Genomic DNA, 26,850 nt, shown 5'->3' with positions numbered 1-26,850 from the left:
AAGTAGGGCTATGGGATTGTCCTTTGCTGAGTTGTTTGTTCAGAGATCTGGTACTTAGGGAGCTGCATGTCTATATTAAAAAAAACCCACAAAAATAAAACTAATTTCAGTCCGTATAATTCTTAATAGTAAGTAATTGAGATTTGGCTTCAGAGATTTTGTTTAAACTTTAATATTATAAAGTAAATTTTTGATTGCAAAACAATACATGCTCATTGAAGAAAAATTGGAAAATGTAGAATGCACAAAGAAGAAAGTATAAGTCACCCATAATCCTGTTTCCAAAAGAGAAAGCAATATTTTGGTATTTACTGTATATTCACAAAATTGGGACTACATTGTACATGGTATTTTATAACCTGTTACTTTTTATTAAAAAATATGGTATTAATTTGCCCTTGTCCTTACCTGTTATTCTAGGGTAAATGCAGGGTTATTTAAAAATTGCTTTCAACAATTCCTTATGAAAAAATTTCAAGCATGCAGCAAAGTTGGAAGAAATTTGCAGTGAACACCCACATGTTCCTCACCTATATTTTACTGTTAATACTTTACCATATACTTTTCCATCACTTGTCCATCTCTCTACCTTTTCTGTCCATTTCATCAATCCATATTACTACTTTCCCCCTGCATTTCAGAGTAAATTTCAGTGCATTGCTTTTAACCTTCATAATTGTGTTTGGTTTATACCAATATTCAAAGGGATTTGTATTCTCTGAGCACACACGAAGGAAAGCCCAGACATCCTGCCGGGAGAATTTTGTTGAGGGTGCTGAGAAAGGACATCAGAGATTTAAGCTTTGCCTTGTAACAGAGTGTGCGTCATTAGCATCTGAGGTGGCAGATGAAGAACCAGGAAAAAGCCTCTCCGTCCGCCTCACTCACCTGCTTGTATGCCTCAAGCAGACTTCAGTGTGGGGACGAGGCCCGTGCTTCCTCCCCTGTGGTTCTCTACGCTGTTGGAGCGCCCAGAGCTGGGTGAATGGTGATCATGGACGGACGTGGTAGGAGGAAAAGCGCTTTGGCTCCTTCTGGGTCAGCTGACTCCCAGCTACCCTGCAGCCCTCGGCTGCTCTTCGCTGTTTGCCTTTGCTTCCGACTCTGAGGGCAGAGTTTCCATGGCCTTCCTGTTTGAGTGACGTGTTTTTTTTTGTTTTTTTTTTTTAATAAGGAGAACATTTTGGTTTTTATTTATTTCTTTTTTTGATATTTTAATGGAAATTTATTAAAACATTACATTTACACATGAGTTTTCTTTAGAACCCATATTGAAAATGGAAGTTATTAATAGAAGAACATTTGAGAACATAGCTTTTGAAAATTTGTATTCAGATTTGTCAAATATTTTATTTTTATTTTTTCATTTATTTATATTAGTTGGAGGCTAATTACTTTACAGTATTGTAGTGGTTTTTGTCATACATTGATGTGAATGACATGTTCTTTCTCTTGTGTAGGTGATGGTGGTGGAATGTTGAAGGTGGGCATGAAACACTCCTGGCTGGTGTCTCTCCGATGCCTGCTTTTATTTTATTTAATTTTTTCAATTATTTTTATTAGTTAGAGGCTAATTACTTCACAACATTTCAGTGGGTTTTGTCATACATTGATATGGATCAGCCATAGAGTTACACGTATTCCCCATCCCGATCCCCCCTCCCACCTCCCTCTCCACCCGATTCCTCTGGGTCTTCCCAGTGCACCAGGCCCGAGCACTTGTCTCATGCCTCCCACCTGGGCTGGTGATCTGTTTCACCCTAGATAATATACATGTTTCGATGCTGTTCTCTCGAAACATCCCACGCTCGCCTGATGCCTGCTTTTAAAGCCGTACAACCCGAGGGGCGAGGCCAGGAGTGGCGACCTTGCCGTGGGCCGTTCCCAGCATAGAACACCCGTGTGCTTAGGCCTTGATAAACACTGATCGCCAAGTAGCCTGTTCTGTGGAACTCTCCAGAAGCCCTGTAGTTAGTTGCTCTACTGTAGGCGCCACCTTTCACAGGCATTTTAAGAACACGCATTGGTTCTACGGACCTTGTCACCTTTTCTTGTGTTTGCAAGTGGCTGTGGGCCCTGGGAGAGCGGGCTCTGTGCCTCTTCCTCCGCCGCCGACTCTCCCCTGTGTCACATTCCAGGGTGTTCAGTCTCCCTGTCACGTCAGCACCGCTGAAAAACGATAAGAAGCCTCGGTCTTGACACTGGCGACAGCTCTCACCTGTTCTTTCTCACAAACTCACCCGTAGCGAAACTGCCTTCCTGGGAGCCGGCGGCTGTGGAGTCCTGACTTTATGTAACTGGGCCCCACACGGCCATTCCCCTTCCCTTTTTTTTTGGTCTTCATCTCTTCCTTCTTTTTCTTTTCCTTAGGGCAGTTGATTCTTAGCACTTGTCTCAGGCACACCATCTGGTTTCTGAATTATCCAGTTTCCTCGAATTTTTTCCCCGCAGGCCATTTCAGTTCGCAGTGCCTGGGTTGGCTGGGACCTTGATTCTTGGAAAGAACAGCTGGTTTCTCTTGCACCCCATCTGCTCTCTCTCCCCTCTGATTCAGGGAGGTTTGGCCCTCTTCTCCCGCCATCCTCAGCGTCTTCAGAAATCTTGGGTTGTCCCAGCTGCGGAGCACTGAGGAAACGCTACTCACCTCTCAAGGGTAGAGGCCAGGGATGCTGCTAAGCATCCTACAACATATAGGATAGGCCCTGAAAACAAAGAATTATCTGGTCTACATTGCCAGTAGTGCTGAGGCCGAGAAACCCTGCCCTAGATATAAAGGTGCTTTGGGGAAAATCTCATCAATGGCATTATATGACCTCCGTGGCTCAGACGGTAAAGAACCCACCTGCAGTGCAGGAGACGTAAGAAACGCAGGTTCGATCCCTGGGTCAGGAAGATCCCCTCCCTGGAGGAGGGCACAGCAACCCACTCCAGTATTCTTGCCTGGAGAATCCCATGGACAGAGGAGCCTGGTGGGCTACAGTCCGTGGGATCGCCAAGAGTCGGACATGACTGAGCGACTAAGCATGAACGTGATGCCTGTATCGTGCCGTCCCTTATCGGAAAGTTCATCTGTATATCCAACCTAAATCTCTCGTGCTTCAGTTAGTTGCTCTGAAGTGGAGATGAAAATGTGTGCTCACCGTCTTCTGAGCATGATCACACTTTCCCAAACTGATCTCAGTTAACTTTTAAAGTTTATTCTCTTATAGCCTGTTTTATCTCATTTTAATCTCTTGAGATGTTTTCCAAAACTTTCGTGTATTATGTCTCTTACGTTGTGGCAGCTCAATCCAGAGGCCACACACTAGCAGTTTGGCGAGTGCCACATGTGACGAAAGTGGTTATCTTTGAGGTGGAACTGGTCGGGGTAGGAGGAAAAGTCATGACCAACCTTGTAAATGACCTCTAGGAGAGTTAAAAAAAAAAGTTATTTCTAGGGAGTCCTTTTCCATGTAATGGACAACCGGGTAAAAATCTTTACAGGGTCACATGCAAAAAGTGGGCCACAGGCCTCAGTTTTCTGAGCCATAATATGAGGATGAATACTTCATAGGGTTGTTGCGAGAGTAAAGTGACTGAGACTATGTCTGTTTGAGTAATCATGAGCACTTTGGGGTCAGTAGGGACTTGTTGTAGTTAACTGCATCCACGGTTTTCCTTGGAGAAGATACTCAAAACTCTGGGACGTCTACAGACATAGTTTGAATTAGATGGTTGTTTTCAAACTTTGTCATGCAGGGGAATTTCCAGAGTGATTGTTCAAGAATATAGGTCCTCAGGTTACAGCCCCAGAGATTCACTTTGGGCGTTTGTCACAGTAACCCAGGTGCTTCTCAAGCAGGTGGTGCACAGGTAACACTTGTCGAAATCCTGGCTTATGGCCACCAGGTGAGCCTAAAGGAGGAGCCCCCACCTTCTCAAGAAGCCTGGCTCCAACTAGATGTTTTCTGTTTCTCTGCGGCCATTAGACAGAGAATTATCTTCCCGAGCTGTTTCAAGCAGGACAAAGCTGCTCTTTGTTCTTCCTTTTAATGATAACTAAAGGTGTCTTTGTGTTGGGTGGTCATCTCGAACACTGGTTTGACTCAGAGTCCTTAGTCTCCTGGGAACCAGCTCAGAAACCCAGGCGGGGAAATCGCCGTGACCATTGGCTGATGGGATTGTGCTTTGGGGTGGGCAAGGAGCAGGTTGGAGGGAGGTGGTGTTTATTCTCTACAGGGGTTTTGGAAGGCATTGGGGGAAAGAGAAGTGAGACATGGACTAGATTCCTCCCAGCTCCAAACTGCATTCCTTAAGGAATGGGGTGAAAACGACCGTGTTCCATCTGCTTGCAAACTGTTTGTGTCTAGTGTATCTCTTCTTTCATTGCGTTATGCCTGGTGATCTAGAATATTGACCGCATTAGTATTTTAAAGAGTTTCTTTTTGCAGCTGTGTTTCGAGGGTGGGAGACTGATTCGTATAAAGGACCCCTAATGACCAGGATTGCTAAGTCCTGAAATGAATGTTTGAAGTTTCCTGACATGAGGACAAAATCAACATCCAAGGCTTGCCCAGGAATATATTTTAGTGCTTCCCTTGGGTCACAACTTTGGGTCTCTGTGTGTGCTCAGGTCTCTTTCTGCGGGGTATGTTTTAGCCGCACTTTCAGTCAGGCACAACTTCTGGCTGCCAGCTGAGGTTTGGCCTCTGCAGTGTGGGCTGCGAATCCAAAACATTTATAAAGAAAACCTTGGAAGGAATTTTCATCATTTATTTAATAAATGAAAGTGTGAGGTAGAAATCAAAAGTCAACTGGGGAGTGTAGTTAGAAATGTAAACCATGTGAGATGTTCCTTTAAAGTTTAACATCCTTGTTGGAATCCCCTCCTCCCTCCCCCCGCCAGAACTCCCTTTAAAGTCCTGTCTGTTGAATTTAATGAGTTTGAAGCTGTGAATATGAATCTTACATGGAAAGTATATAAACCAAAGAGTCAGGTTGCTCTTCCTTGATATTTTTCAATCCTGAATAAAATATTTGTTGAATAAGTCCTAGTTTCCCTGAATTAGCAGAAAATTGTTTTGTTTGATAATGTTGGGTGTCTGAGCCCATGGCAGGAAGACATTTCTGTGTAGTTTATCATAATAAAACAATTATTTATGAACTGGTACAAAAATAAAAGTTGAATGTTTAACGGCAAAATGTAATAAAAAACAAGAAAGAAGGGTTTGCTTCACTGAATAGTTTTTTTTTTCCCATTCTAATTTTAACTAGTGATATCCTTTAAGTCCATTTGATTTTGAGTTGGGAGTGAGGTTAGATAGTAGTTGGGTGTGTGTGCTTCTTGTTGATTTAAAGTGTGCTGATCTCTAAGAGGAATGGTGTGGCATTTAGGATTTCCGTGGATTTGGGTTGGAGGAGGTCTCATCAGTCATTGTCTTTTCCCACTTCCTAAATATTTTGATGTGGCTTTTGATACATAGATGAATAAAAGTTTGGAAATGTTACTTTAAAGTTCAAGAGAGAAACTAAGATGAATGGAAAAGAAACATTGTTTTGCCAGCCTTATTTGGTCATTTTGGTCATGTCTAGCGACTGTGAGGAATTGTAATGCTGATCAGATACCATCATGAAACATAATAAGACATCTAGATACTCTTAAAGCCCCAGCATTTCCAAGGCCCTGCTGACAGCTTAATTATTTCAAGCAATATTTGATGTGGCTGAATACCAATTGTCCAAGGAATTTGGACATCCTTTTGGAGTGTTTGTCCAGGGTGAACCCTGGCAGAAGATGTGAAAGTCTGCATGGAGAGAATGTTGAGATGCAAGGGTTCACATTTCCCATTTCCCTTTACAAAGCGAATAGCATAAAGTGGTGCTTCTCCACCAGTGGCTTTGAAATATGATACAGTTTGCAAAACTGAACAACTTCCTCAGTTTTCTAGGATGGAGTTCAGGTTCTTCCGGGATGGGATCTGATGTGTAGATGGCCGTCTCTTTTTTTCTCCTTCAGACATTCTCCTGAAATGATTGGCCTCGTGAGTTAAGGACAGGGGATGAAACTGTGGAGGAGGTGACCTTGTGGTCTCCATGTCTGGAGAGAGTCTTCATTGAGAGGCTGCTGCTGGCCTCCTTTTAAAGCTGAGAACAAACTTTAGTGGTGTTAGCCTCTTGTCTGCTGAAAACCCCAACAAGGATCAGGGTATCAAAGGATATGGGATCTTTCTTTTAAGCATTTCCTGAAGTTGAAGCCCCTGAAGGTCGCTGAAGCTCCTGAAGCCCCTGCCCCTCTGCTGCTTTTAGCACTGCTAAAATACAATGGCTCAGTGGAGAATCTGGGGACAGCTGGGAAGCGGTCAGTTGTGTGAGCTTGTTCCACCTTTTTAGGCATGCCTCAGGGAGTTAGGAATCCTTAAAGGAAAGAGACCTTTAGAACACCGTACTGTATTTTCTGGGCTTCCCTGGTGCCTCATTGGTAAAGGTGAGCCCCCTTTACCATTCCCAGGTGGCACAGCTGCCAACGCAGGAAACGCGGGTTCAATCCCTGGAGAAGGGCGATCCCCTGGAGAAGGAAATGGCGACCCGCACCAGTATTCTTGCCTGGGAAATCCCACGGGCAGAGGAGCCTGGTGGGCTACAGTCCAAGGGGTCACAAAGAGTCAGACACGACGGAGTAACCAGACAACAGCAGTGTTCTCACTGTATACAACACTTATCTCTATGTGTATAGTTCTAAATTACTCTTACATGTTTAAATGTGAACTATTTTAATGCACTGTTCTTTAAAAAATTTTTTTTGATTTACTTATTTTTGGCTGTGCTGGGTCTTCGTTGCTGTGCGGGCTTTCTCTAGCTGTAGTGAGCGGGGTCTGCTCTCTAGTTGCGGTGCGTGGGCTTCTCATTGCGGTGGCTTCACTTGTTGCGGAGCACGGGCTCTGGGGTGCTCGGGCTTCGGTGGTTGCAGCTCAGTAGTTGTGGCCTCCCAGTTCTACAGCACAGGCTCAATAGTCGTGGCCTGGAGGCTTGGTTGCCCTGCAGCATGTGGGATCCTCCTGAATGAGGGATCAAACCCGTATCTTCTGTGTTGGCACTCGGATTCTTTACCGCTGAGCCACCAGGGAAGCCCAATGTGGTCCATTTCTTAAAACATTCAGAGAGTTGCCTCCTGTAGCATTTCATCTGTGGACTCTTACCTATGAGTACTCAGGCACCTAGTGAAAGCTAAGACTTTGGCGAAATTACAGCGCAGAGGATGTGATGTCTTCTCCAAGTCCATATTCCATTCACTTATTAAAGAAAAAAGTATACCCTCTATGGTGCACGTTCAGCTAATTTCCTGTTGGGTTTGTGTGTTATTCTTGTATCCTAGGTAAATAATCCCTAAATGAAATTGATGCATTTCTTTTTACTCACTTGATTTGGCAAATCATTGACAGATGAATGATTTTATAAGCAATGAGTTACTGAATGCAGCACTTTTATAAGAGCCTTGAAGTTTATGCATTTGGCTTTGTTTTAGCTTTTATTTGCACAAAAGATGGGTTATCTCTTTGAAATTGTTAGATAAAACCGAGAGAAAAGAGAATTCATGTGCCCAATTTTAGGGTTAAAGGCAATAGTTTATGTTTCAGTAATACGTTGGGATGTTGTGTTGCAACTAATATAAACGTTTTAGAAACATGAAAAATGCTAATGATCTAATTCACAATGCAAATAGCAGAATACAGAGCTATAATTATTGTGACTATGCATGTGAATGCATATAAATGTGTGTGTATGAATAAGGATTAGATTGTAATATGTGACTATGAAAATAGCTGTGTCTGGATAGTGGAATTATAAAAAATTTATATTAAACACTCTTAGTCACTGTTGTTTAGTATGGTTTAATTTTAAGGAATGGTGACTGGTTAATTATTTCTTGTAAGCCTCCAAAAGTAGAAAAGTGGGATGGGAAAAATACCTTCAAATACCAAATGTTTTTGTTTTTTCTTTTGGTTTTATAAAATGCTTCAGCAGCACCCACAAATATCCAGTTGTAGGAGATGACTGAAAAATTGTTTTTCCCCAGAACCATCTCTCGAATATGTAGAAGCACACCCCCTCCACCCTTGCTGGCCTCTTCCCAGTTAGTAGATGGAGAATGATGGCACCTTGGTTTTATGTCTCTTTCCCCTGCATCCTCAGCCTTCTTTGTTCTTTCTATTAGAGGTTAATTGAGCAATGCATGGTAGCTCAGGGCTTTCAAATTGTCATCTGGAGTGAGTAGAATTTATTCTGGTGGATCGACCAGTCCTGGTGTACAAGTTTTGAAAGGGTGAAGAGAGAATCAGGGTTATTCATTATAAAATTCAGCAATGACCAGAGTAGAGGTGATACATACTTAGTTTAGTACTTCAACGTTTCCCCTCCCCAGATAACTTCTAATCCATCAGCTCTCATCCTAGCTTATCCTTATTTGGTCCCTGAGCATTTATGGCAGCTCCCTAGCCAGTCTTGCCACATCTACTCTTTCTTCACCTGTAGCCGTATCTCCACAGAGGAGCCAGAGTGAGCTTTATAAAATGTCAGCCAGATCATCAATTCTCCTTGTCAGAATCCTCGAGAGCACTTATTTTGGTTCACATGTCTCTGCTTGTGGTCCCTGCCTACCATCTAAGCATCCCTTTTCCCATCTGCCTTCTTAGTCCACAAGCTTTGACTGTACTGCCTTTGCATAGTCAGGCAAAGCTCTCCAAACTCATCCCTGCCCCAGGCCCTTTGCAGGTGCTGCCCCTCTTCTTGGCACCTCTGCCCACAGATCGTAGTGTGGTGATTCCTTCTTGTCCCCCCAGATTCCAGCACGTTAGAGAGGCTTCCTTGACGGTCACAGCTCCAGGACTCTACCCACCAATCGATATTACACATGCCTTTCATAGCACTTACCACAGAATAAAATTATGTCGTTCATAGATTTTAAAAAACCTAGCCCCCACCCCCATTAAAATGTAAACTCTAGGAAGGAGGCACTTTTTGCTGTCTGCCTCCAGCTCCTCAGCAAGTGTCTGGTGCATACAGGAAGCTCTAACAGAATCTGTTGAATGAATAAACACGTACATATTCTCTGTCCTTATATGATTTTGTGACCTATAAATAGAAGTTCTTTCCAGCTCCAAGATGCTGTTATTCTTCATGTGCTGAAGGCATTATTATAATTATCATTAAATGCTAGTAGATCAGGCTTTTGGTTGCTCCTCCTCTCCCCAACCCCCATTGGTGGTGGAGTTGTTATACGTGTCTATCTGTTTTATTCTTCCTGGGACTGGATGGAGTAAAACAACAAAGTGAAGCTAACTGACATGTGAGGAGATTGAATGTGAAACTGGGGCCTTTTGGGGATTTTGGTCCACATACTGTGGGCCTGAAGGCCTGGCCATTATCACCAACAGGTTTTTATTAAATTAGGCACAGGAGGGGCTATCTTGGTGGTGAACAAGGCTAATCAAGAGGGTGGGTAACTGCCTTCTGAGAGCTTAGAGTTTAAGGAAGAAACACTAGTTAACCAAAGACTTGACAGCAAATACATAAAACTAAATACTTCCTATCATTTATCAAGTCAATGAAACAGAAAGGAAATAAAGAGGTTTATCTATTAAAAGATCAATTTAACAAGCTCTTATTAATCCAGTTCAGCCCAGCTCTTAAGAAAGGTGATAAACGAGTGACTACAACACATATTAAAACTCATGCCATCCTAAGCAGATCTTCATGGAATACACGTCTGCTTTCAGTTACAGATACTGTGTGGATATGAGGATCGGTGCATCCGGCTGTAAGAAAGTTTCAGTTAAACAGTTAATATTTGTAGTGATTCTTTTACTTGAACTGTCATCAAAGTAATCTGTTGAATGTCAACATTGTATTGTTATTGTAAAGATCAATCATTTAATGTGAGTGTGAATAGGGGTGAATAAAAGCATTTATGGCGATCTGGCTGTTTACCTTTGTTTACTGTGTATACTTAGTTAATTATAATATTTGAGAAATTATGTTTTCTGGATTAATAAATTTCCAAATAACTGAAGTCCAACTTAATTTCAGCCAGAGTTGCTGGAAATAATTCTAAGTTTAATTACACTTTGTTTACTGAGGCAAGGAAGCAGAATTGTCCTCATCTTTTGTGGTGAATTTCTGAAAATATACCTAAAAAATGATAAACTTACGTGTTAAGGGGAGGAGTGTTGAATCTTCATTTTTGAAGAGCTAAATATGCATAACGTTCCTAAATGTGGTTCCTTGGAAAGGGATTTGCTCCTTCTGGTCTCTTGTAGCCTGGGAGCCCCTTCCCCACACTGGTCCTTCTTTTTTTTTTTAATTGAAGTGTAGTTGATTTATAACATTATATTATTAATGATTTCAGGTATACAACACAGTGATTCAGTTATATACACATATATGTAGATGTGTGTATATAAGTATACCTGTATCTAGCTATCTATATTCTTTTCTATATACATATTGAGTATAGTTCCCTGCACTATAGAGTAGGTCCTTGTTGGTTATCTATTTTATATATGCAAGCGTGCAAAGTCACTTCAGTCATGTCCAACTCTTGCATTGTCAGGCAGAGTCTTCACTAGTAGCACACCTTAGTCTGTATATGTTAATTCAAAACTCCTAACTTATCCCTGCCCCCTACTTCCCCTTTGGTAACCATGTGTTTCTTTTCTATATCTGTGGGTCTATTTCTGTTTCATAAATAAGTTCATTATATCTTTTTTTTAACATTCCACATATGAGTGATAACATAGGATATTTGTCTTTCTCTGATTTCACTTAATGTGACAACATCTAGGTCCATCCATGTGGCTGCAGATGGCCTTATTTCATTTTCTTCATGGCTGAGTAATAGTATGTTGTGTGTGTGTGTATGTGTGTGTGTATGTATATAAATACACCATATCTTCTTTATCCATTCATCTGTTGATGGACTTTTAGGTTGCTTCCTTGTCTTGGGTATTGTAAATAGTGCTGCAGTGAACTTTAGGATGCATGTTTCTTTTCTAATTAATTGTTTTTCTAGCTATGTCAAGCTGGTCCCTCTTATCCGTGACTTCCCAGGCATCTGCTTTCCCATGGCTCCTGCTTCCCTCCCCAGCCAGCCACAGGGGACTAGGAAGTGGGTCAGGCAGATTCTAAACTTTCTACTCCCTTATTAGGAGGTGAGTACTTAGAACCTTTGGGGTCAATTTGGGGAAGCTGTGTCCCCTCAGTTCAGTACAGTCACTCAGTCGTGTCCAACTCTTTGCAGCACCATGGACTGCAGCATGCCAGTCTTGTCCATCACCAACTCCTGGAGCTTGCTCAAACTCATATTCATAAAGTCAGTGATGACACCAACTATCTCATCTTCTGTCATCCCCTTCTCCTCCTGCCTTCAATCCTTCCCAGCATCAGGGTCTTTTCAAATGAGTCAGTTCTTCGCATCAGGTGGCCAAAGTATTGGAGTTTCAGCTTCAACATCAGTCCTTCCAGTGAACATTCAGGGTTAATTTCCTTTAGAATTTACTGGTTTGACCTCCTTGAAGTCTAAGGAACTCCAAAGAATCTTCTACAACACCACAGTTCAAAAGCATCAGTTCCTTGTCACTCAACTTTCTTTATGGTCCAACTCTCACATCCATACATGACTACTGGAAAAACCATTTCTTTGACTATATGGACCTTTGTCAGTAAAGTAATGTCTCTGCTTTTTAATATGCTGTCTAGGTTGGCCATAGCTTTTCTTCCAAGGAGCAAGCGTTTTTTAATTTCATGACTGCAACCACCATCTGCAATAATTTTGTAGCCCAAGAAAATAAAGTCTGTCACTGTTTCCATTGTTTCCCCATCATGAAGTGATGGGAGCAGATGCCATGATCTTCGTTTTTTGAATGTTGAGTTTTAAGCCAGCTTTTTCACTCTCCTCATTCACTTTAATCAAGAGACTCTTTAGTTCCGCTTTGTTTTCTGCCATAAGGGTGGTCATCTGTATATCTGAGGTTATTGATATTTCTCCCGGCAATCTTGATTCCAGCTTGTGCTTCATTCAGCCAGGCATTTTGTATGATGTACTCTGCATATAAGTTAAATAAGCAGAGTAATAACATACAGCCTTGACATACTCATTTCCCAATCCGAACCAGCCTGTTGTTCCATGTCTGGTTCTAACTGTTGCTCCTTGACCTGCATACAGGTTTCTCAGGAGAGAGGTAAGGTGGTCTGGTATTCCCATCTCTTTAAGAATTTTCCACAGTTTGCTGTGATCCACATAGTCAAAGGCTTTAGTGTAGTCAATGGAGCAGAAGTAGATATTTTTCTGGAACTGTCTTGCTTTTTCTATGATCCAGTGGTCTCTGGTTCCTCTGCCTTTTTCTAAATCCAGCTTGAACATCTGGAAGGTCTTCATTTACATACTGTTGAAGCCTGGCTTGGAGAATTTTGAGCATTACTTTGCTAGCATGTGAGTAATTGTGCTGTAGTTGAACATTGTTTGGCATTGCCTTTCTTTGGGATTGGAATGAAAACTGACCTTTTCTAGTCCTGTGGCTGCTGTTGAGTTTTCCAAATTTGCTGGCATAGTGAGTGCAGCACTTTCACAGCATCATCTCTTAGGATTTGAAATAGCTCAACTGAAATTCCATCACCTCCACTAGCTTTGTTCGTAGTGATGCTAAGGCCCACTTGACTTCACATTCCAGGATGTCTGGCTCTAGGTGAGTGATCACACCATCGTGGTTATCTGGGTCATGAAGATCTTTATTGTATTCTTTTTTTTTTTCCCACAGAATTTTTGTATTCTGTGTATTCTTGCCACCACTTCTTAGTATCTTCTGCTTCTGTTAGGTCCCTACCATTTTGTCCTTTATTGTGCACATCTTTACTAGAAATATTCCCTTGGTATCTCTAATTTTCTTGAAGAAATCTCTAGTCTTTCCCTTTCCATTGTTTGGAGAAGGGAATGCAAACCACTTCAGTAATCTTGCCTTGAGAACCCCGTGAACTGTATGAAAAGGCTGCATCCCCCATGCTTTAGCAATTCAAAGAGGGGTCTGTGGACCAGGTGCATCATGTGTATCATGGGGAACACAGAATCTTAAACCCCACCCCAGATCTGTGTCAGCATCTACATTTTCACAGGGTATCCAGGTGACCTGCACATCTTTTTAATTCCTATATAGTCCTAATCTTTGACTCCCAGAATGAGAGGGCAAGTTGTCCTGAAGTCCTGCCTGGCCCGACTGGTGAGAGAGGGATCCTACAGGAAGACCTGAGTGGTAGGGCTGGTAGCGGCAGGGGCGGACGGCATGCTGCGGCTTCCATGGAGCCCTTCATGGGGCTCTTATTCAGCCTCCTGCGCATGTGGCTATGCTCTCAGGCCCTGATGGGGTTCCCAGCACACTGCTGTCCCCGTGCCTCTTCTGCCGTCCGTCAGACTGCCCGCAGCATCATCTTCCTGCTGCCGGTGAGACTGGCAGGAGAGAGGCAGGGCACGCCCTCTCCCTATAGGGGTGCCTGTACTTCCCCTTGGGTGACGTAGCTTGGGGAGAACCTCAGGTGACCGAGGAGACCAGATGATTGAATGATTATAAGTGAAGTCAAATCAGACAGAGAGATGGTGGCCTTAGCGAAATGGACTTTTTTCCTCCTGTCCTTGAGCTAGGAGAAATTTTTTTTTAGTTCCTTGCTGCTTCATGGGTGTGGTAGCCAAGGATATTTAATTACCAGAGGAGTGGAGCTGGAACAATGAATCATTTCCCTCCACATAATTTTCTGTATACCCAGTCACTGGTATCAAGACTACCAGGAGTCAGGTTCGGCGAGGTGGGGTTGAGAAGAAGCAGGCAGGACCTGGGGCTCCGAGCGAACAGAGGTGACCTCAGGGAAGGGGATTTTGCAGCAGCTTGTAGTCGGTCTTGTTTTTAGTTTCCACCCAGGTATCTGGGGTAATCATACTGTCGAAAATATTCACCGTCAAAACATAAAGACTTGAGTGCCAGTCGTGTTTCTTTGTATTATTACATTTGTGTGTATTGTCTCATTTAATATTTACAGCCATCCCGTGAGGTACATACAGAATAACTGCTGCTGTTCCCTTTCTGGAATTGAGAAAAATGAGGCACACGTGCCGAAGCAACTTGCCCGAGGTCTCATGGCTGGTTGGGCTGTGTGGCTAATTGTGGCTACTCCCAACGTCTATATGACCAGAAGACACCGAGTGGGACCACATTGGGCGTGGAAGTACAGAGTGAACCTTTGAGGAGTGTTAGATGTGAAGGGCCATGATAGAAACTGTGTTTGTGAACAGAGTGGAATGAGAATTGAGACAAAGCTTTTGTTAGGGGGAGCTTGGAGTAGACCCCATCTTCTGTTGGAGCTGATGCATGTCATACTCCCTTGGCTCCTCATTAAGTGGTGGTCTCTAAGCGCTAGACATACCTTTCTAGACCTTGTCTGGTACCCAGCAAACCATGTTCCTCCTTTGCCTGCTGTCCCCTGTTAAGCTTTGCTAATTGGGGATGCTGGGGGACTCTGGGAGGCTGGAGGAGGGAGAAAGGACGTGCTTCATCCTGGTTGCTTCTGGTTCTTTTCAGCTTCCTTCCAGAAAGGGTCTTTCCGCTCTAACAGCAGTTGGTTCCGTCCTCCAGCTTCTTTCTACATCCTGGAACCAGCCTCCTGGCATCCCTCAGAGATGCCCACAACAGCCAGTCCTCAGATGTTGACCTCCAGCCCGCCGTGGACCCTCACTGAGAGGCCCTCCTTGGAGCCCCTGAGGTGTCAGCCCCTGTCCCTCAGCGTCGGGGTCCCAGCTCTGTGGGTCTCCTCCTCTGAACTGTCAGATTCTGATAACCCCATCCCTCCTCTTTGATGTTCCTGGCTCTTGTGGACGAAGCTTCTCCCTGCAGTTACTCTGTCCCTGATGCCGTGGAACCAGTTCTTTATACTAGATAATATCTGTTACAAGATTTAGTGTACCTGATTTTCCCAACTGACTGCTTGCTGATAAATTTTCCCAAGACCTGGCGTCCTGATTGTGGAGGGGGCAGAGAAACCTACACCCAGCCTACACCCAAATTTAAGGATATAGAGAAATTGCTAGAGAGGCTTATTAAAAATGCAGATTCTAGCCTTCCATTTGCAATAATTCTGATTCAATAGATTGGATATAGGCTTAAAAATCTGCTTTTTGAACAGATACACACTACTATATGGAAGATAGATAAGCAACTGTATTGCACAGGGAACTATATTCAATATCTTTTAATAATCTATAATGAGGTTGCAAAGAGTCGGACATGACTGAGCATGTGCACACACACACACACAGATGGAAAAGAATCTGAAAAAGGATACATCTATATAACTGTACACTTTTCTGTACACGTGAAACACTGTAAATCAACTAGACTTGTAGTAAATAAATAAAATCAGTTCATCATGAAAAAAGAATCTGCATTTTAAACATCTCTGATATTTCTGAGATGAGTTCAGGTATTAATTATTGTGTCTCACAGGCTTTGAGAGAAATCGGCTGAAACTCAGGACTTCTCATGGAGGCTCTTTCTTGGATGTGAAGTGAGACTTAGAAACAAACTTTACTTATATTTTAACAATAGGCTGGGGGCTATGGATGTGCTAAGTTTAAACCAAGGGGCTGCCCCCAGGTTGTACCCTGACCCCTGGAGGCTGAACACCAAACCCTTGTTCAGCCCAACAAGCTCTGATTCAGTCAGCTGGAGAGAGGAGCTTTCCCCCTAGTTGTTATCCACTTGGCCAGACCTTGAGCTTCAGGTCGGCACCCAGTGAGGGGCATGCCTTTTTGTTATTTATACAAAGGCAACGTGTCTGTGGCTGAGGTGGTTAAATGGTACTGACTTTGGAATAGATACTGGCTCTTCTTTTTGCACTTAGAGCTGTTCCCACTTCTTGGGGCCTTAAGGTTGGAGCAATAAGGAGCTGGATGCCAGGAGACCACCCCCATACCATGTTGAAATACTGTTTGAGAACCAGGGCACTTATGTCTTTTGGCCTTTACCAGTGGGTGTATCTGTTTATCTGTGTGAATAGCACTGGACATTCTTTTGTGGAATGTTGGCTTCTATTTGGTTGATTTAATCAGTGAAATGAGTGGGTTTTGCTGGGAGGAGTTGCTACCCCCTCAGAGAAGAACAGGAAGTTTTTCAGTCTTGCTGGATCATGGGGCTTTGAGTTTGCAGGGGGCAAGGACTTCAAAGTGACCTTTTACTGAGTGTAAAAATCCAGCTTGCTCTGTAGGAATGTGGAGTCCAGGACTCTCCCGGAGTCCGGAGCCTGATGCCATGTTTCCTAAGATGTATTTGGAGGGTTGTCATCAGCCCTGTCTGTCACCTCTCTGCGGTACGAGGTGTTTTGTATCACCTCTTTTTCATCAAGTGGAATCACTGAAGGCCCTGCTCTATTTTAGCCTGCCTCATTTTGCATGATATCTGTATGCTGAGCAGGGACCAGGGGATCCAGTTTTTAAAAATTGAGGGTCCCAGCCTATTCTGATGGAACATTGCTTTTCGGTCTGAGCTTTCCTGTGACACTCGACGCCAGAATGAAAAGGGATGTTCTGCAAATCAGAAATGCCTTCAGGCAGATGGCCTTGCTAGACTTGTTCCTTGACATTAGCTGCCAGGTCCTCCAACCGCTCGCTACCTACTTACAAACACACACAGTGAGCAGATTGAGTAAAAATGCTCTGCTTCCTTGCCTCCAGGTTATACAGACTATCTGGGCCTAGACTCCTTTGTATCCACCCAGCTCTGAGCACAGATACATAGGAGTCATGTACGGATGTAAGAGTTGGACCATAAAGAAGCCTGAGCACTGAAGAATCGATGTTTTTGAACTGTGGTGCTGCAGAAGACTCTTGAGAATCCCTTGGACTGCATGGAGATCCAACCTATCAATTCTAAAGAAAATCAGTCCTGAATATTCATTGGAAGGACTGATGTTGAACCTGCAATACTTTGGCCACCTGATGCAAAGAGCCAACTCATTGGAAAAGACCCTGATGCTGGGAAGAATTGAGGGCAGGAGGAGAAGGGGTGGCAGAGGATGAGATGGTTAGATAGCGTCACCGACTCAATGGACATGAGTTTGAGTAAACTCTGGGAGATAGTGAAGGACAGGGAAGCCTGCTGTGCTACAGTCCATGGGGTTGCAGAGTCAGACACGATTTAGTGACTGAGCAGAACAGAACACCTCCCTTATTTATCTTGTCAACCCAGGGAGAGGTTGATGTGCGTTTCATCCACTTAGCAAGCAATTATTGAGGATCTCTTGCATTCCAGGCAGGGGCCTCAGTGGAAAGGTTGGTTCTAGAGTCCTAAGGCTGTCATGTTAAGTGCTGAGATGAGGCTGTACTGAGTCCTTGAGAGCAGAGAGGAAATGACTAACTCTGCCTGGAGTTGTTAGAGAAGGCAGTGTCTGAAGAAATGATTCATAGCTAACCCCTGGGGTTGGGTTGTCAACCCTCCCTGTCCCCCCTCACCTCATCAAAATAGGATGATCTTTTTCTTAAACAATGAATACACATTCACGGACAGAGAGAGCCTATGTTTGAACCTTGACACAAGTGCTGTTTAGACTACAGCTGTTCCCCCTTATCCACAGAGGATATTCATTTCCAAGACCTTCAGTGGATGCCCGAAACAGCAGATAGTACCGAACTATATATATACATATATATATACACTCGCTGATTTTTCTTTACATACCTCCCGATGATAAAGCTTAAATTATGAACTAGGTACTGTAAGAAATTAGCAGTAACAAAATAGAACAATTACAGCAATATACCGTAATAAAAGTTAGGTGAATGTAATCTCTCCCCCTCTCACAGTGCCTTAAAGATGTAATGCCTTTTCCACCTTAAGTAAGTGGAAACACTTAAGTAAACTTAAGTGTTTACCACCTTAAGTAAACACAGTATGCACTGTGCTGGCAGTTTGAGCTGAGACAGCGAAATTAGCACACATTTCTTTTTCCTTTACGATTTCACAGATAGATTACCTCTTCCCATATATCTTAGCAATCTCTGCAGTATGATTTTTTCTTTCCTTGTGAAGTTGAGAACTTTTGCCTTTTCACTTAAAGAAAGCACGTGACACCTTGTCTTTGGCAGAGCCACTACTCTTGCTTGGGAACATTAGTAAGTAAAATTAAGGCTTTACCTGAACACAGCAGTGTGAAACCTTGACAGTCGATCTGATAACCGAGACAGCTAGGTGATTTACAGGTGGGATATGCTGGGCAAAGGGATGATTCAAGTTGAGGGTGGGATGGAGTTGGATTTCATCACACTGACCAGAACGGCACAGAATTTAAAACTCCCAAATTGTTTCTTTCTGGAATTTTCCATTTAATATTTTCTGACAATGATTGACCTTGGGCAAATACCATCACAGAGAGGGAAACCACAAAAAGGAGAGTGGGGGATGACTGTAACTGTGATTTTTTTCTTTAAGTGGCAAGTAGTCATATTTACAGTGACTCTTTTATCTACTGTGTATCTTTGAGAAAACCAAAAATGTCTAGGAGTGAATCGCAGTATCGATCACACTGAATGAGATGCACATTAGAGTCTGATACTTAACAACTTCTTACCCTATACATACCACTCCTCTTTAGTCAGGTGCCTAGACTACCTGATCCCTTCATCATAATTTTCTTTATGTTAGATGATCCCAGTCTGCCTTCTGAGTTTAGTAAATGTAGAGAATTGTGTAAAATTTTTAAAAAGGATTAATTGTTGCTTTAGGTGTAAGCTTGAGGTCCAAGGTGAGCATATGACATTAATTCCAGTTTGATTCCACACACCAGTTTCCCTCTATCTCCCCTGCAATCAGAGCCCGGGTGCCTTTTGTTTTTCTGTGGTATTATCAGATGGTTATTGCTGAGCTGCAGGTAAGCCTTGCTTTTCTTTGGTGAGATCTGTGACCTCTAAAGGTTTTAACAAGCTAGGCTTTCCCAGTGAAGGTAGTTTATCCGGGTCAGTGGTGAAACGCAAGTCCATTCACTGAGTAGCCATTTCTTCACCTCACCCTGTTTTGTTTTTAAAATAACTTGGTTTATACATTTATTTTATGTTTTGCCTGTGCTGGGTCTTCGTGGCTGCACAGGCCTTGCTCTGGTTTTGGCTAGCGCGGGCTACTCATTGCAGTACCTTCTCTTGTTGTGGAGCCGGGACTCTAGGGTGTATGGGCTTCAGTAGTTGGAGTGCGTGGTCTTGGTAATTGTGGCTTCTGGGCTCTAGAACACAGACTCAGTAGTTGTGGCTTAGTTGGGTTTAGTTGCTCCTCCGTATATGGAATCTTCCCGGACCAGAAATTGAACCCCTATTTCTTGCATTGGCAGGCAGATTTTTTTTTTTTTTTTTTTACCACTGAGCCACTAGGAAACCCCTCACCCTGAACTTGATGATTTTTTTATAGTAAGCTCTAAATCTCCTCCCACAGTCCCAGAAAGAGACTGGACTCCCGGGTTCTTTGGACAGAGGCATAAGGGCATAACTCAACCAGCTTGGCTGTTACACAGACCAGGTCACTTAGGAGGGTGACCTGTTTGTAGCTGCTGTGAGAAGTGCGGCCTTGCTGTCTGGCCGCTGTACCTGACGGGCCCGCAGTAACGTCTGTTTTGCAAAAGAATCTGCCCACCACATGGCACCTAACTCTTGTCTCGCAGTTTCTGTTCTTTGTGTTTGAGGAGTTTGTGTTCACTGTGTGTTTACTGAGCCTGGGTTCCTTTCACAAAGAATGCCTCTGACCACCAAATAGTTCTGGTAGTTTTTCTTTGTGTGAGCTAGCAGGATGAAGGGGATGGCAACGTGGTGACCTGTGGTAAATCTGCTTGGTCCCGTGTCCCGAGTACATTCACATGTTAGGTTTAAACACAGGAAACGTGACCACTTTGATCTAGAAGAATGACAATGTCATATGGGTAACTGAATAATTTGAAAGTTGTACCCTTAGGTAAGAAAGTATACATTTTTGAAGCCAACTAGCAGTAACCCAGGGAGGCACATACAGCCTGTGGTGAGCTTTTATAACTCTCACAATATTTTTATATTTTCACACATTAATTGCTAACCTTAACTCAGGAGCGCTCACACAGAATTTTGAACTTGCAGCTTTTCTGCAAGGGTCACAGTCACAGTCTCACCCCGCCTGGTCAGTGACGTCACCTGGTGGCAGTGGGCCAAGGCAGAGTGGCAGCCGTGTCCCCATGGGGCTCGTGTGTGTGTCCATTCATGCCCTGGCCAGCTTCTGACCCTCATGTGATCCGACCTGATTGACCTCTGGGACTATGAGGTTGCTCATGTGATATAAATAGAGCACCTTGAGTAAGATGGATAAAGAGATTTGGAAGAAATTATCAGCTGGACCAAAGTCATTTGTTTTGTTTACTACACACCAGCAGCCAGCCTCTAAAGAGAATGCCTGATATTTGCCAAGAAAGGACAGCTAAGCAAGCACACTTAAGGAACTCGCTCATTCATGTGCTAAGAGATGGGCAAACGCTGGTTAAAGCTTTGGCTTGATGCTCTTCATCTGAGTAGGATGTGATGATAGATTGCTTCCCCACCAACCATTCATGTCACAGGCTAATGTTATGCCTTGTTTTGTTTATCTTTTTGCTTTTTAAATCCTGACTTTTTTGGGAAGTGACTACTGAACAGTTGACCATGTCCTAACTTAAACATGAAAGTTCTTGTCAGCTAATATATATTTTAAAAGTACTAGATGTTTATGCTACATTGTATGTAATGGTAGGGGAACTGAACACAAAAGAGAATATTCATCAATTAAAGAAGGGCTGAATGAACTGCGGTACATAGACATTGTGAAATACTGTGTGGCATTAACAGAACAAATTGACAGGATACCAGTTGACCTCGAGGGTTTTCCCTGAGGAGAAGTACTAGCTGAGATTTAATTAGTACTTCCTATGTGGTAGACACAGTTCCAAGGGCTTTCCATGTATTAACTCATTTGATCCTCACAGTTGCCCTAAAACTTGGTACTATTATTGATATCTTACAAGGGAAGAAACTGAGGCATTAAGAAGATAAGAAAGCTGTTTAGGGATAAGCAGTTAGTATGTAGCAGGGTTAGGATATGAACTCATGCAACCTGGATAAATAGACTTTTAAAAATCATTTTGTTAGGTTAGATATTAAAAGTACATTTTCAGTGAGAAATCTAGCTATAGAATATTAATTCATGGCTATTCCTGAATTCTCTGGGTTATTCTCTTTATTTTATACTCATTTAAGCTCACCATGCTGTATCAGATCTTAGAAATCATTTAGTCTTCTGGTCTCCCAGTTTAGCCCACCTCTTCTTCCTTTTAAACCAGCTGAATCTTCTTGGTAAGCAAAATGAAACTGAGTCCTGACCTGCAGCTGCTTTCCCCAATATAAACTACGGATGTATTCTGCCTCCTTCACATTACGGATGGAGAAATGAGTCCTAGAGAGATAGCCAACGTTTATTGAGTTGATGTTTTCCAGGGGTGTGAAATAATTGTGTTATTAGGTGTTGCAGGTCATTTTATTATGCCCGTTAAGGATAATGAAGGCTATGGTTTTTCCATTGGTCATGTATGGATGTGAGAGTTGGACTATTAAGAAAGCTGAGCGCCGAAGAATTGATGCTTTTGAACTGTGGTGTTGAAGACTCTTGAGAGTCCCTTGGACTGCAAGGAGATCCAACTAGTCCATCCTAAAGGAGATCAGTCCTGGGTGTTCATTGGAAGGACTGATGTTGAAGCGGAAACTCCAATACTTTGGCCACCTGATGCAAAGAGCTGACTCTTTGGAAAAGACCCTGATGCTGGGAGGGATTGGGGGCAGGAGGAGAAGGGGATGACAGAGGATGAGATGGTTGGATGGTATCACCGACTCGATGGACATGGGTTTGGGTGGACTCTGGGAGTTGGTGATGGACAGGGAGGCCTAGCGTGCTGCAGTTCATGGGGTCGCAAGTAGTCAGACACGACTGAGTGACTGAACTGAACTGAACTTAAGGAAACAGAGGTATAGGTAGAAATAGGCCAGTATCACTGAACCCTGGGAATCAGAACCAGGATTGGATAGAATCTCTGTCTGACCATCCTTTCAAGGGTCTTGAGGATTACAGAGACCTACCAGAGGTCCTTCAGTTGAATCTTTTCTCTTATTGCTATTTGAATTAATTAGGAAGTTTGGGGGGGGAGGGAGTCCCCTGGTAGTTCAGCTACTAAAGGATCTATCTGCGATGCAGGAGACCCTGATATGATTCCGGGGTTGGGAATATCCCCTGGAGAAGGGAATAGCTACCCACTCCAGTATTCTGGCCTGGAGAATTCCCTAGACTGTGTAGTCCATTGGGTCTCAAAGAGTCAGACACGACTGAGTGACTTTCAGTTTCACTTCAGGAAGTTTTTGAGAACTTCTGAGTTGTATAGCATAATTAGCATAGGTAATTCTGACTTTAGAACAGACAAGGAAATTCTTTTGTATGAACCAGCTGGGGCTGCCCTAACGAAATACCTTAAGAATGGATGCCTTCAACAGAAATTTATTTCTCACTGTGTTGGAGGCTGGGCAGTCCAGTTCAAGGTGCTGGCTGATCTGGTTTCCCATGCGAGCTCTCTTCTCTTCTCTTCCCTTCCTGTCCTTACCCATAAAGTGAGGGGTTGGACTCGGTGGTGATCTTTGAGGCTCCCTGCACGCCTAATGTTGTTCCTGATCTCTCTTACAGTTGAAGGAAATCTTTGGATTCAAAGTTCCAGATTGTCCAATGAGTGGTTAAATCCTTAAGTGAAGAGACAGTCACCTCAGGTTCTAAAGCTTCACATTTGTTCTTTATCGAGATGAGAAGCTGCCAGTTGTTCTTTAGTCAGCTGCATGTATAAAGCAATAACGGTCCTCTAGTTGTATGGCTCTAATAAAAGACTTTCCCCACCACTCCCTCCCCTTTAAAAAAAAATAAAAGTTTTTATTGTTTATTATCACTTAAAAATATTTTTCATACAATTTTTAAGGGTGACTTTCCACCTACACCTGTTACAAAATGTTGACTATATGCCCCATGTCATATAGTACATCCTTGAAACTATCTTACACCCAGTAGTTTGTATCTCCCACTTCTGCACCCCTATGTTGCCCCTCCTCCCCTCCCCACCAGTGACCACTGGTTATATAGAGTAACCTCTATATCTGTGAGTGTACGTCTTTTTTGTTATGTTTAGTAGTTTGTTGTATTTTTTAGATTCCACACGTAAGTGATATCATGCAGTATTTGCCTTTCTCGGATTTGTTTCACTTACCATAATGTCCTCCAAGGCCGTTCATGTTGCTTGCTGCAAATGGCAAATTTATTTTTAATGGCTGAGTAATATACCTATTGTGTGTGTGTGTGTGTGGAGAGAGAGAGATCTTCTGTCTCCATACATCTCTTGATGGACACTTAGGTTTCTTCCATATCTTGGCAATTGCAAATAATGTTACTATGAACATTGGCATGCATATATCTTTTAGGATTAGCGCATTTGTTTTTTTCAGATACATAACCAGGAGTGGAATTACTAGGTCATGTGGTATTTCTATTTTGAGCTCTTTGAGACACCTCCATACGGTTTTTCACAGTAGCTGCACCAATTTACATTCCTATCAACAGTGTACAAGGCTTCCCTCTTCTTCACATCCTTGACAACATTTTGTGCTCTTTTTGATGATAGCCATTCTGATGGCTATGAGGTGTTATCTCATTTTGGTTTTGATTTGCATTTTCCTGATTATTGGCCATGTTGAGCATCTTTTCATGTGCCCATAGGCCATCTGCATGTCCTCTTTGGAAAAACATCTATTCAGTTCTGCCCATTTAAAATTTTTATTTATTTATTTTAAAATTTATTTTTTCCTGCCCCTTTATTAGTTTGTTTTTTGATGTTGAGTTGTAGGAGCTGTTTATATATTTTGAATATTAATTCCTTTTCAGTCATATCATTTGTAAATATTTTCTCCTATTCAGTAGTTTGTCTTTTCATTTTGTCAGTGGTATCCTTTGCTGTGCAAAAGTCAACTCAACATCTCTCCCCCTTTTTAGAATTCTTCTTTGTGTCCATGTTCTTGCATTTGTCTGTGGAAGCCAGAAGACTTTTATAGTCAAGGGCTTAACTGACTCTGAGTGGTAGCCCCATATCACACACACTTATTTTATCCTTTCTGGGAATTTGTCGTCTTCTTTCCAGTTTTCCCAGTTTGAAAACAGTCTGAGATGTGGATGGAGAATGGAGGAGTGGGACTGGGGGGGCGGGGTTTACAATAGATAGGGTTGAGCTTCCCATCAGCAGCTCATTAAAGGTGTTTGTTGATTTCTCTGCTGGCCCAGTGCTAGCTAGCTACTTATCTCTGCTCCCTTCAGCCATGGTCTCTTGTTCTGGAGACCTTGATTGGAAAATGCACTTTGTTATCAGCAGGGTTCTTTGTAGTGTTTGGCTCTGGTATCTGGAGCATTCTGGATGGAGCCCAACATGCTGTGATCTGCACACTGGTGAGGTTGATCCAGTGGGACTTGGAATAACACTTGATGGAGAACTGAGGTGAGGGAGAGGGTGGTGGTGGTGGTTTACTTGCTAAGTTGTGTCTGACTCTTTGTGACCCCATGGACTGTAGTCCATCAGGCCCCCCTGTCCATGGGATTCTCCAGGCAAGAATACTGGAGCGGGTTTGTCATGCCCTCCTCCAGGGGATCTTCCCAACCCAGGGATCAAACCAGAGTCTCCTACATTGCAGGTAGATTCCTTACCACTGAACCACCAACTGACGGATTGATCATTCTGAGAACTGAGAACTGAGCTCTAGAGAGAGTGTGGCTCACTTGGACCTTCCCGCTAGGGTGTTTCTCTTTTCTGCAACAATATAGGACGATGTAGAAGATATTTTCTTAGCAATGGCCAAACAGGGCTGCAAGGGAAGAGTGTGCTTCTGACTTGTGGGTAGAAGAAAAAAAACATGGACCTGGGAGTGTGGCAGACCTGACTCAGACCCTGGCTCAGTACTTGTTAGCTGTGAGGGTCCCAGTGTTCTCACATGTAAAACAAGGCTAATGACAACAACAAAACAATGCACAGGCTTACAACAACAATTATACAAGGAAAATGCCGACTGTATAGTGGGTGGTCAGTATATGTGGATTTACTCCCCTGGTGAACACAGGTGGGGCTTCCTGCCATGGAATCCTTGAAGTTGGAGACCTGTCTTTGGAGCATTTGGGTGACCTGCTGGGTCACCAGGTCAGGGGGCCGGAGCTGATGGTGAGACCACAGGGCAGAACCTTTGCACCAAAGACACTCATTTGGGCACTTCTTTCGGGGTGGGGAAGCCTTGATTTGCATAGGAAATGTCACAAGTCTATGTCACATGTATCAGGATAGCTGATACTGGTCTCTTATCTTTTTTGACAAAAATAATCTCCCCTCCCCCACTTGGGTGATATTTAGCAACTCATTTGGGAAAAAGTACCCAAAGGAAAATTTGAAGGAGAAGATGGTCACATCCGCCCCCTTTTGCACAGGCTGTTTCTCTCCTTGGCAGTCTTGCAGTGGGAGAGGATTTATGTGATGAGAATGAGATTTTTGATATTCTTTGCAGAATTGAGATGCCTTAACCTGGAGGTCTTTTTGCCCCTTCGGAATATAAATCCAATTAGAAGCTCTTTGTGCTCTGCCACAAGTCATTACACGTCTACATTTTGTTCTTATAAAATATGGATAATGACATGACTCTGTCTCCTAGGAGTTTGAGTGCATTAGCTAATGATCATGAAACCTTAGAAATGGGAAATGCATATGAATGCTGAGAGCTTTTGTAATTACAGGTTTGCATCATTTTGCTTGGCATCCTTGAAGAGGCCTGCTTTCAACATGAGAATACTCGGGTTGATTCCTGTTCTTTTAATTGTAGAGCAAGCTTGGAAGCGATAAACTCAGTGTTCAGAGCAGAGAAGTCATAGCATCTCGTGAAAGCCCGCAAGTAGCTTAGGCTGGAGTGGCTTGGTTTGTGCTGAAGTGGGAGAAGAGCTTGAGATATTGTAAAGTCACCACAATGGGAAAATACTAGTGCCCAAGGATGGTAGTGGCTTCCACGCAGGGTTATAGTGAAATGCTCATGTCCTTTATTCTTGTGACATCAGATATATTATTTTCTCAGCCTTTATTCTAGGCGGCCGTGAACACGCTGTATTGCAGTGGGCTGTTTTGATGTGGGTCACCTTCCTGGATTGTTAAAGCCTCTGGAGTGTAGATACTGTCTTTGTACCCTCTAGAAAAATCCAGATTTTCCTTGATCTCATCCAGATAATTATTTTCAAACTTAAGAAACTCTTTAAAAGAATGTCAGATGTGTGAATGTCAGAAATGTGTTGAATACCCAAGTTATAGAACCTTAAAAAAGAATGAGTATTAATTTATGTGGGTAACCTGACAGCATGCCGTGTGACAGCTGACATTGTTTTTGTTTCCTTTCAGGCAGTGGCGCTACAGCTGTGGTTCAGGCTGCTCTGTGCAAACCCAGGCAAGAACGTGTAGCAATAAAGCGGATCAACTTGGAAAAATGCCAGACCAGCATGGATGAACTATTAGTAAGTCAAAGTGAACGGGATACCACTGGTTGCTTTTCTAATCTTACGTAGAGATGAACTGGAGAAGCAGGAGAGGAAAGAGCGGAGGCCACTTGATGTTTTCTCCCATTTGGACACATGTATTTTTTGGAAAGCAGCCCACATGGCTTTTTCCTCCTTATGACTGAGTTGTGTAATGTACAGCTTACTTTGCTTTGAC

The 26,850-nt window shown here is 43.0% G+C and overlaps 1 protein-coding gene across 2 annotated transcripts in view; it reads left to right on the top strand.

Moving 5' to 3' along the window:
- STK39 (serine/threonine kinase 39) overlaps nt 1-26,850 on the top strand; it is a 304,895-nt gene that overhangs the window by 37,651 nt on the left and 240,394 nt on the right. For both annotated transcript variants that reach the window (XM_065931689.1, XM_065931688.1), the window contains exon 2: nt 26,539-26,651. In XM_065931689.1, the coding sequence (XP_065787761.1) occupies nt 26,539-26,651 (113 nt within the window). The remainder of the gene's footprint in view (nt 1-26,538; nt 26,652-26,850) is intronic.

The sequence above is a fragment of the Muntiacus reevesi genome, chromosome 3 (assembly GCF_963930625.1).
Source record: "Muntiacus reevesi chromosome 3, mMunRee1.1, whole genome shotgun sequence".
NCBI classification, from domain to species: Eukaryota; Metazoa; Chordata; class Mammalia; order Artiodactyla; family Cervidae; genus Muntiacus; species Muntiacus reevesi.
Note: the sequence above shows the minus strand (reverse complement) of the source record. Positions and strands in the feature narration are given on the sequence as shown.